At 43.1% G+C, this 12,287-nt stretch overlaps 1 protein-coding gene across 1 annotated transcript in view; it reads right to left on the bottom strand.

Moving 5' to 3' along the window:
- Positions 1-11,809, bottom strand: part of LOC132819987 (sodium- and chloride-dependent neutral and basic amino acid transporter B(0+)-like) — a 41,844-nt gene extending 30,035 nt beyond the window's left edge. Inside the window, exons 1-4 of the mRNA XM_060831921.1 lie at positions 11,689-11,809; positions 10,858-10,989; positions 5,761-5,928; positions 412-550 (exon numbers count right to left, since the gene is read on the bottom strand). Of these exons, the coding sequence (XP_060687904.1) occupies positions 412-550; positions 5,761-5,928; positions 10,858-10,989; positions 11,689-11,758 (509 nt within the window). The 5' untranslated portion in view covers positions 11,759-11,809. The remainder of the gene's footprint in view (positions 1-411; positions 551-5,760; positions 5,929-10,857; positions 10,990-11,688) is intronic.
- Between the last annotated feature and the right edge of the window lie 478 nt (positions 11,810-12,287).

Below are 12,287 nucleotides of genomic sequence, written 5' to 3'. Positions count from 1 at the left end.
ACCTCCAGACAGTTAATCTAAATCCAGTCCCAGGACTGTGTGTTAAAATAATAACTTATTACAATTAAAAGCAGAGAAATGAACATCAGTCACACATGATTCTAACCATTTCATGTTTAAGAATTCTGGTCATGAATATTATCCTTGAAGAGCAAGAAAACAAAGAAAAGTGTTTTGCTTTATAAATATTGTCAAAGTTACAATGCTTAGAAACCAGAGGAATATTAAATAGTAAAAGTTTCCTTTCCATGATGCCATTTTGTAACAAGTGTGCAATGTAAATAATACCTCAATCAAAATGAAACAGCTTCTCTCTCATTAAACACATATAAACAAACTAACCAACCCAAGAGGAGTTACTGGCCCAGCTGTGTAGGTTATTGGTGCAGCTATCTGCAGCAAGGTACTTACTCCCAGTATTGCTCACTCGGGCCCTGGTGAGGATTGGAGATTTCTGATCCATTTGGACAAGATCCATTGTTTTCCTGCAGCTGTGTTATATTAACGATTTCAAAATATCCATCAGTCAGAGTGAGATTGCAGAGAGTCTCTGGAAAATATGTTTCAGTATTATACATCAATTTTGCATTCCATTGCAATATAACCAGGGTCACTGTTTCACTCTGACTGAATTAGTTAATCCTTTTGATTACATGGGTAAGGTTATGCATAGATCAGAATACAGAGGTACAGTCCGTGCACTCACTCTCAGCACAGTCCTGCTCTGGTGCTCAATCTGCTTAATCTCTTGTTGGATAAAAGTCTGCATAAAAGTAATTAGAAAACCAAATTAAAATGGTACTGTATATAAAAAGTTACTTCAAAAGTATTCACTAGTAGTTATTGGAGAAGACTTTAAGGATTATAATGGGCTGGATTATCCAGGGAAGGAGAGTCTCACATACCTTGCTACACCACTCCTTGTTTTACAAAATGAATGAATGGAGCTCCACAGTTCTGAGCGGTAGATTCAACTCAGGGCTCTCTCGGAAATGGGGAGCCACATTTTCAATCTGACAGTGCTTTCACAGCACAGAGCCTGCCAGGGGAAAGCAAAACCCCTTTTCACAACTGCTGTCTTCTCACATTTTAATGTTCCTGACAGCTGCTGTCAAACAGGAAGTTCATAACATAAATGTGTGTTAGGGTGCAGGGAAGGGAAGGTGCTAAACTGATAGGAAAAGGGTGCCAGCTAAATAGGGTGCATGTAGGTAGGGTGCAGATATGCAAATCGAGAGCTATGTAAAATTCCATGTGGATAGGAGCAGGGTGACAGGTTGCCAGGTGGATAAGGTGCCAGCTGAGGAGGTGTAGGGTGCCAAGTGGGTAAGATGCCATGGTGCAGGATACCAATGGAGTTTGCTAAATAGTCCAGTGTTGAGGGTAACTTGAGGATGATAGGAGAATTTTTTGGGGGAAGGGAGCAGTCTTGTTGGTCGGTTCCAGTAGCAACAACATTGGTGGAGGGGGATGGAGTCCAATGGTAACAGTGAATGGGAGGGTGGGGACAAGTTTCATATCGGCAGAGAACTGGGGGTGATATCACATTTCCAGAGGAAGTTGGGGGCAGGGTGTCACAGCTGTGAAGCCATGTGCAGGGTTTTCAGAGCAGATTGTTAATTATTGATTGTACTGAAGCTTTCTTAGTGAGGTGGAGGATTTTCATAAAGAAGATCTCCTTCTCTAGCTTTGGTTACACACAAAAAGAATGCATTTATATTTAGTTTGTGATGCATTTAATTTTAAAAGCCTTTCAGCTGATTGGTGACTGAAGCAGGATGCTGTTAAATAAGATAAGAGCACATGGCATTTGGGGCATAGTACTGGCATGGATAGAGGATTGGCTGCCTGGCAGAAGGTAGAGAGTGGTGATAAAGGGGCTTTTTTTGGGTATTGCAGCCGGTGACTAGTGGAGTTCTGCAGGTATCAGTGTTGGGACCTTCACATTATACATTAACAATCTGGATGAAGGAGCTAAGGGCATTGTTGCTAAGTTTGCAGATGAGACAAGCTAAGTGAAGGGACAGGTAGTGGTGAGGAAGTGAGGAGGTTATAGAAGGCTTACAGAGATTAAGAGAGTGGGCAAAGAAGTGGCAGATGGAATACAATGTGGAAAAGTGTGAGGAAGTGCACTTTGGTAGGAAGAATAGAAGCATAGACTATTTTCTAAATGGGGAAAGGCTTCAGAAATCTGAAGTACACATGGTCTTGAGAGTCTTGGTTCAGGATTCCCTTAAGGTTAACATGCAAGTTTCATTGGCAGTTATGAAGGCAAATGCAACTCACTTCAAGAGAGCTAGAACTCAAGAACAGGGATGTACTGTAGAGTCTGTGTAAAGCTTTGGTCAGGCCTCATTTGGAATATTGTGAGCAGTTTTGTGCCCTGTATCTAAGGAAGGATGTGCTGGCATTGGAAGAGATTCAGAGGAGGTTTACAAGAATGATCCTGGGGATGAAGGGCTTATCACATGATGAGCAGTTGAGGACTCTGTGTCTTTCCTTGAGGGTGTATCTCAGTGAAATTTTAAGAATACTGACAGGCCTGGATAGAGTAGATGTGGAGAAGTTGTTTCCATGCATAGGAGAGGCCAGGATCCTAGGGCACAGTCTCAGAGTGGAGGGATAACCCTTTTGAACTGAGGTGAGGAGAAATTTCTTCAGCCAGAGAGTGATGAATCTATGGAACTCATTGCTACAGAGGGCTGTGGAGGCCAAGTCATTGGGTGAATTTAAGGCAGAGATAAAATAGTTCTTAATTGGTAAGGTGATCAAGCATTACAGGGAGAAGGCAGAAGAATGAGTTTGAGAAACATATCAGTGATGATCGAATAGTGGAGCATACCTGATGGGACAATTGGCTTAATTCTGCTCCTATATCTTATGGTCTTATGATCTTACGGACATCCATAATTACTCTGAGCCCAGATGAACCACATTGTTGAATGTACTCTTATCAATTCACTTTCAGAAACTAGCAATGTAAAAATGAAATTTCAAATAACATAAATCTCAAGGATAAGATGAAACAACTGTTTTCAAAAATTACATTGTAATTTTAGCTCAAAAATAACTTCTTCATATCTGAATTATTTTTGGCAAGATGTAACATTCCAAATTCTGAAGTAGAAGATGTAGAAATCGATCGCTACTTGAATGAGTCCTAGCCTATGGAGATAAGGACTTCCATCACTGAATTCTGTGGGTGTATAATGGGAAATCCATGTCTTCTGGGTGTTGATAGATGTCCCTAACTGTATGGTATTAGACAGACAATGATTCTATTCTTTATAAATTAAAAACTAAAAAGATGACTTCGTCACGGATTTTGAAATACTAAATGGAACAAATAACATCAAGAGTCATCGAGTCAGAGAGATGTACAGCACAGGAACAGACCTTTCAGTCCAACTTGTCCATGCTAAAAAACATATCCGAAATTAATCTAGTCCGATTTGCCAACATTTGGCCCGTATCCATCTCAACCCTTCACATTCATATACACATCCAGCTAACTTTTAAATGTTTTAATTGTACCAGCTTCCATCACTTCGTCTGAGGCAGAGAAAAACTGAGTTCTATTCTTCTGGAATATTGGATAATGGAAATGTCCTAAAATTTCGAGAGTTTTTTTTTGGAATAAAGATATGAAGCTCTTCAATGCAAAAATACAGGACTGTGGATGATCCCTGACTGCATTGTACACTCTGGGACTGTCGGTGATCCCTGACAGTATTGTACAGACTGGGACTGTGGGTGTATCCCTGACTGTATTGTACAGACTGGGACTGTGGGTGATCCCTGACTGTATTGTACACTCTGGGACTGTGGATGATCCCTGACTGTATTGTACAGATTGGGACTGTGGATGATCCCTGACTGTATTGTACAGACTGGGACTGTGGGTGATCCCTGACTGTATTGTACAGACTGGGACTGTGGGTGATCCCTGACTGTATTGTACACTCTGGGACTGTGGGTGATCCCTGACAGTATTGTACAGACTGGGACTGTGGATGATCCCTGACTGTATTGTACACTCTGGGACTGTGGGTGATCCCTGACTGTATTGTACAGACTGGCACTGTGGATGATCCCTGACTGTATTGTACACTCTGGGACTGTGGGTGATCCCTGACTGTATTGTACACTCTGGGACTGTGGATGATCCCTGACTGTACAGACTGGGACTGTGGGTGATCCCTGACAGTATTGTACACTCTGGGACTGTGGGTGATTCCTGACTGTATTGTACAGACTGGGACTGTGAGTGATCCCTGACTGTATTGTACAGACTGGCACTGTGGGTGATCCCTGACTGTATTGTACAGACTGGGACTGTGGGTGATCCCTGACTGTATTGTACAGGCTGCGACTGTGGGTGATCCCTGACTGTATTATACAGGCTGGGACTGTGAGTGATTCCTGACTGTATTGTACAGACTGGGACTGTGGGTGATCCCTGACTGTATTGTACAGACTGGCACTGTGGGTGATCCCTGACTGTATTGTACAGACTGGGACTGTGGGTGATCCCTGACTGTATTGTCCAGACTGGGACTGTGGGTTTATCCCTGACTGTATTATACAGACTGGGACTGTGGGTGATCCCTGACTGTATTGTACAGACTAGGACTGTGGGTGATCCCTGACTTTATTGTCCAGGCTGCGACTGTGGGTTTATCCCTGACTGTATTATACAGACTGGGACTGTGGGTGATCCCTGACTGTATTGTACACACTGGGACTGTGGGTGATCCCTGACTGTATTGTACAGACTGGACTGTGGGTGATCCCTGACTGTATTGTACAGACTGGGACTGTGGGTGATCCCTGACTTTATTGTACAGGCTGCGACTGTGGGTGATCCCTGACTGTATTGTACAGACTGGGACTGTGGGTGATCCCTGACAGTATTGTACAGACTGGGACTGTGGGTGACCCCTGTCTGTATTGTACAGACTGGGACTGTGGGTGATTTATCACCATATTGTGCAGACTGTAGTTGATGTCCAGGATCACCCACAGCCCCAATCTGTACAGTATGGTCAGGGGAACACCCACAATCTCAGTTTATTTAAAAGTAGATTTTCTTTCAAACCTGAAGTGTTTTGTCCTCTGTTTCAGAAATTTCAACTTGACTCACATCAAGATTTCACATTAAGTTTTGTCAATTCACACAACATGAACCTTTGATAGTGACATGAGACATCCTGAGTTAATTAGTGTTATTGTGGAAGATGAGATGAAATTAAAGAGATGAGACATTTAAATAATTGCAACAAAAACTCTGTGTGTCTTAGAGTCAGACTGTGTAAGAAATATATGTGAGATGATCGATATTTGGAAAAACTCAGAGAAAGAGAATAAGTTAAGAAAATGATAGCTGCAAAAAACACAGTAATAGACAGACAAGGGAGTCAGTGTGAGACACAATACAGGGATGGAGAGAGATACAAACAATGAACGCAGTCAGAAAGAACACAACACAGACTTATTGACAAGGTGAAAGTAAACGTGAGACATGTGAAAGACTGTTAAATTCTGATGTTTCACTATTTATTTCTGACTGACTGTCCTGCTATTCCAGTGACTCAGTGCCATGATTCCTGCTGCTGCTTTCTATCCGAGTCTTTCTGCTGTATGGCCACAATGAGGATGGTCACTGAAACTATTGTTCATCTCTCTCCCTCACTCAGACTGACAGAATGAACAATGAACAGTCAGTGTGTACACTTTCCCCAGTAGAAGCTAACACTGTACCTTTGGGGGTCCTGCTGCATGTTTCATCTGCTCCCCACCAACTGAAGCAGTCTGCCCATGGTAGGGGTGATTGGAAGGAAGCAAACAGGTAGTATAGACTGTAGCCAACGATGCAGTTGTACGAAATGTTGGACATTGTAATCAGAAGCATCATAGCAATCCCCACACCTGAAAACAGAAGAAAGAACAGGGGAGACTGGTTTGTGAATTATTGATTTAAAATAATGTATTTGACATGCATTTGGCTGGTCATTCAACCAAATTGGATTTTCTTTCAGTGAGCACAGGACAGAACAGGGAGACTGCCGTGGCTGACCACACCTTTGGGGAAATATCGGTTTTGTTTAATCGATTATGTTGGCTGCTTCAACATTCAGTGTCCAACAGTAAAGATTTCAAAGGCTTTTTGTATTAAACAGGAAATGTTAATTATGTTATAGTTCTTTGTCTAGATTACAAGAATGATGCTCCTTGTCTTCACCTTTATATGCCCTCTCACTAATTCTTTAGGACACCATTATCATTGTGAGTGGTGATAATCACACATGCCCAGTCTTAGGCCATAAGGTCATAAGATATAGGAGCAGAATTAGGCCATTCATCCCACTGAGTCTGCTCTGCCATTCAGTCATGGCTGATATATCTTTGAACCTCATTCTCTTGAGTTCTCCCCATAACTCTTGCACCCCTTACCACCAAGAAGCTATCTATCTCTGTCTTGAGTATACTCAATGACTTGGCCTCCACAACCTGCTGCATCAATGAGTTCCACAGAGTCACCACCCTCTGGCTGTGGACATTCCTCTTTATCTCAGTTCTGATGAGTTGTCCCTTCAGCTTGAGGTTGTTCCCTCATGTCCCAGTCTCTCCTACTAGTGGAAACATCTTCTCCAGGTTTACTCTATTCAGACCATTCATTATTCTGTAAATTTCATTATTCTGTAAATGTCATTATTCTGTAAATCCTCCTAGGCTCCTTTGAGTCCTTAACTGTTCCTCATTTGACAATCCCTTCATCCCTGGGATCATTCTTGTAAACCTCCTCTGGACCCCTCCAAGGCCAGAACATCCTCTCTGAGACATGGGGTCCAAACATTTTCATATATTTCAAATGCCGTCTGACCAGAGCCTTATAGAACCTCAGTAGCACATCTCTGCTCTTATATCCTAACCCTCTTGAAATGAATGTTAACGCTGTATTTGCCTTCCTACCTGCCAACTGAACCTGCATGTTAACTTTAAGGGAATCCTAAACTCCTACCCTTTATGTTTCGGTTTTCCAAAGCCTTTCCCCAATTTGAAAATAGTCTTTGTTTCTATTCTTCTTACCAAATTGCATAACTCTCACAATTTCCCATCCTGTATTCCATCTGCCATTTCTTTGCCCACTCTCCTCACTACTGTAAGTACTTCTGCAGCCTTCCCACTTCCTCAGCCCTTCCTGTCCCTCTACCAATCTTTGCGACAACTGCAAACGTAGCAACGATGCCCCCAGTCCCTTTGTCCAGATTGTTAATGTATAATGTTGTGGTCCCAACAGTCCTTGTGGAACTGGTGGATTTATCCCTAATCTCTGCCCTCTGCCAGTCAGCCAATCCTCTATCCATGTCTGGATGGGTTACTGTTTGGAGGGTCAGTGTAGACTTGTTGGGCCAAAGGGCCTATTTCCACACTAATCTAACCATGTCAGGACCTTGCCCCTAACACCACCGGCTCTTATCCCATTTAGCAGCTTCATACATGGCTCCTGATTTTATGCCTTCTGGAAATTCAGGAAATTCCCCACAGGAATGGCCCCTACACTCACCTCTGCCTCCTGACTCTTGACATCCTGGCACACTAATGGTGCCTCCCACCAGTGAAGACTGATGCAAAGTCCCTATTCACTTTCTTCACCATTTCTTTGTTCCCCATTACTACTTCCCCAGCCTCATTTTCTAATGGTCCAATGTCCACTCTCACCTCTTTCTGACCTTTTATGCATCTAAAGCAACTCTTGCAATCTTCTTTTATATTACAATCTGCTTATCGTCAGATTTCATCTTCTTCCCCCTTATTGCTTTTGTAAGTATCCTCTGCTAGTTTTTAACTGCCTCCAAATTTCCAGACTTCCCACTAATTTTCACCACATTGGATGCTTTTCCTTTTGATTTGATGCTATTCCTGACTTCCCTTGTCTGCCGTGGTTGCCTCATCCTCCCTTTACTATGTTTCTTCTTCCTTGGGATGAATTTCTGTTTTGCCCCTCAAACTACCTCCAGAAACTCCTGCTATTGCTGCTCTACCGTCCTCCCTGTTATGGTCCCCTTCCAATCAACTCAGGTCAGCCCCTCCCTCATGGCTTTCTGGTTGCATTGACTCAATTGTAAAGATCTTACACCAGATTCCTGCTCTTCCATTTCAAACTGAAGGGTGAATTTTATCATATTATGGCCACTGCCCCCGATGGATCATTCACCTTAAGCTCCTTAATCGAGTTTACCTCATTACACAGCACCAAATCCAGAATTGCCTGTCCCTTGGAGGGCTCTATCACAAGTTGCTCGAACAAATCACCTCGTAGACATTCTGCAAATCCCTTTTTTATTGGATCCCCTACCAACCTGATTTTCCTCGTCCAGTTGTATATTGAAGACTCCCATGATTACTGCAATTGTGCATCATTTTTTACATGCCTTTTCTACCTCCTGATTTATTTTCTGACCCATATCCTGACTGCTGCTGGGAGGCCTGGACATAACTCTCGTCAGGGTCATTTTTGCTCTGCAAACCCTCAATTTTCCAAGATGGCGACAGTGTAGCAGGGCTGCATGCAGACTCTTATCTAGAGCTCATCCACTTCCATCTACGTTTTAAAAATCTTTTAATTTCTGCTCTCTCTTGATTTTTTTTCTTTTCATTTCTCGTTTCTTTGGTGGGTTGGTCAGAGGCAACAAGAGCAGGCTTTACACGGAGTGGTGACAGCCTTCCGGTAATTGGAGGTGGCAGTGATGGTAGCAAGGACATTCCCCTGCTCCTCCAGCAATCGGAGACGGAGGTGATGGACTCTTTAAGGTGCCAGTGCTGGCATATTGGAGGACGGTGGCTGGAGTGGGAATCTTGGCACACCAGCAGACTGGCCTGTCAGTGGAATGAGGCACTCCGGCTCGCAGTAGGCCCAGAGCGGGGACACCTGGTGTCACCAAGGCATCAGCGGAGCAGGAGACTCCTGGCTGGAATCACGGGAGGCCCAGAGTGGGAACTCTTGGTTGTGGGGCCCAACAGTCTACCCAGTATTGGAGGCAGCATTGAAATGGGCCCAGCAGTGATGAGATGGTGCCTGAAGAATGGTGACTCCTATAACAGCGGGTCCAGTGCAGACAGCTGCAAGTCAGTGGAGATGGGCGAGTGACACAGTTGTGGCATCTCTCTCCAGTCTCTCTTTGCAAAGGCATATTCCAGCAGGAGATGTGAGACAGTCACAAACTCCCCCTCCTTAAACCGATTTGTAGGCAACATGCAGTGGCGCAGACAATCCAGGCGTACGTGAAGAATCTCACAGGTACTGCCCTTCTCACCATGAGCCAAGTGATGTCATGGTGCTTGTTGGAAAATTCTGGCGATGAGGCATTCTGCGAAATGACTTTGACAGTCTGCTGACTAACCTGTCCTTTTCCAACAGGGTCTTGAGGATGCTACATACTGACCTCTTCCTAATAGACCTGTGATGAAAAGTGTTTTGAAATTCTTCACAAAGGAAAAGCGATATGGAACAGTCAAATTCCTTGGAGCAGTCTGCAGCAACAAGACCAGTCCCATCCTTCACAACACCAGGGACAAGTAGAACCTCAGTACATAGTCAGATTTAGTGTTTGTGTACTGAGGAGCTACACACAGCTTGATGCAGCCACACACAAAGAAGGACAGGTCATACACAAGAGAAACCAACACTTGTCACAGATGTGGTCACATTGAACCTCATATCATCCGTCATCATTTCCGCCACCTCCAAACGGACCCCACCACCAGGGATATATTTCCCTCCCCTCCCCTATCAGCGTTCCGAAAAGACCACTCCCTCCGTGACTCCCTCGTCAGGTCCACACCCCCCACCAACCCAACCTCCACTCCCAGTACTTTCCCCTGCAACTGCAAGAAATGCAAAACTTGCACCTACACCTCCCCCCTTACTTCCCTTCAAGGCCCCAAGGGATCCTTCCATATCTGCCACAAATTCACCTGCACCTCCACACACATCATTTGCTGCATCCGCTGCACCCGATGTGGCCTCTAAGGGATGAACTCAGACTTCTCCAGTTTCCTCATTTCCCCTCCCCCACCTTGTCTCAGTCCCAACCCTCGAACTCAGCACCACCTTCCTAACCTGCAATCTTCTTCCTGACCTCTCCGCCCCAACCCCCACTCCAACCTATCACCCTCACCTTAACCTCCTTCCATCTATCGCACTTCCAACGGCCCTCCCCCAAGTCCCTCCTCCCTACCTTTTATCTTAGCCTGCTTGGCACACTCTTCTCATTCCTGAAGAAGGGCTCATGCCCGAAACGTCGATTCTCCTGCTCCTTGGATGCAGCCTGACCTGCTGCGCTTTTCCAGCAACACATTTTCAGCTCCTCAGTAGGGTCCATCAACTCCAATTTCATGCAGTTACAAGATATTGTCTAGCCCTACATCTCGATATTATTTAAAAAGTTCTTAATTTGTTTTTTTCAAAAAATTCCAACTGATCTTTTAATTTGTAACCTTAAATATTTCCCTTATTTACCTTCAACCTGAAAGTAGCCAATAATAGTCATGTTAGTAGCTATTATCAACCAATGAACTTATGCCTTACCAGTGATGTCACTCTGCTGTGTTAGGTCCCGAATCCTGGGTTTCAATTCATCATTTTTATAAAAAAAACCTGACAAACTATGAGCCAAAAGCCAATAGACAGCATGTACCACATCTAATAACGTGTATGGCAGATCAGAGTGCAACACTACTTCACAAGCTTGGCTTTAACCTTTGTCAGATAAGGGAGGTTTATTATTATTTATTAAATCAACACTATTACTTTTCCGAATTTGCTGCGACTGTATCGATAAAATAAACATTCACCTTGTAATATAGGCACAGCCCTCCACACTGCAACAGGACCAAGGCTGGCAAACTGACCAAAGGAACACTCCAAGAAAAACAATGGTATCCCAACAAGGGCCAGCATGACAGAATAGGGAATAAGGAATGCACCTGGAAAATAGCGGAAAGGATTTCAATTTTCAAGTGAAACTCCATGCTTACACTGTGTGGGGTGGATTAAAATTTACCCTGAAATCTCTACGAATGTCCAAATTCCCGTTTTGTGAATTTCACTCTCTAACACAATCAGATATCTTTTCAGGTCACTTTACACAGTCATGTTGTGACATTTCTTATACATTTGTGCTTGGTTTCCATCAATCCAATGGTGTGGGTTGTGAAGAGCCCTGATTTGAGCAGTTTTGATGATAATGTACAAACCTGAACACAGGGCCTGACTGAGGAGCCTGCTATTCTGAGGATTTCACACATTGTGCAGTAAATATATCTGAGGTGGATGGCTCATGCATTCTAAACAATATCAATTGAAAATACATTGCAAATTAATAAATGAACCATTTACTTTGGTTTATAAATAGCATATATTTGATGCATCACATTGCTAATTTTAAACTATTACCTTGACATATCTCTCTCTTCATAAGAAAATAGTAGTCAAACTTGTTAGCTGTGGGATTGAATTTACCAGTTCACATTGAAATTGTTTAACTCTGCATTATTTACTATATCATTTTTAGTGCAATAAACATTTGTTATTTACTGAACTACAATTTTCAGTATAAGTCAACAAATCGATCCATTTAGTTCTGCCTTTCTTACTCTCCGATATTTTTAATTTCTCTACCATACCTCCTCCATTTTTGTAAGCCAGGTAAGGAAATCTCCAAACATTCCCAAAACCCACTGCATTACCAATCATTGAGAGCAGGTAATCAGTCTTCGAAGACCAGTTACCCCGTTCCACATTCTCATCACCCACAGCACCATGTTCATTGGCGGTATCCTGGGAGAAAGAATTGAAATGGCAAGCTCAGACATTAATCTTTCTCAGACTAGATCTCAAGTGAAATGTATAGTCACCACTCCCACAACTATCGGAAAATGGTGCAGTTCTCTATTTAGCAGCAATGTCTGTCAGGTTAGAAACAGCCAGATGTCCACAGAGAGTCTACAATTCACAACGACCAAAATCTACAAATCAACAGTATCTCAAATTGTCTTACATGGATTTTTACTGTTTTGTTTTGTTGAAATACTCACCGTATCCTGTGGAGGGTTTGGCCGATTGTCATTCAGTAAGAACCGAAATAAATGCCTTCGGTCCATTTTCAGACATCAATGAACTATTCTTCCACTTGCACAAGAATTGGAAGTAAAATGAGGACACTCCTTTTGGCCAAAAGTCCTTCAACTTCTCATGAATGGATTATTCTTGTTGAGTCAGAAGT

The sequence above is a fragment of the Hemiscyllium ocellatum genome, chromosome 11, assembly GCF_020745735.1.
Source record: "Hemiscyllium ocellatum isolate sHemOce1 chromosome 11, sHemOce1.pat.X.cur, whole genome shotgun sequence".
NCBI classification, from domain to species: Eukaryota; Metazoa; Chordata; class Chondrichthyes; order Orectolobiformes; family Hemiscylliidae; genus Hemiscyllium; species Hemiscyllium ocellatum.
The sequence above is the reverse complement of the archived record's forward strand: the minus strand, read 5'-3'. Positions and strand labels throughout refer to the sequence as shown.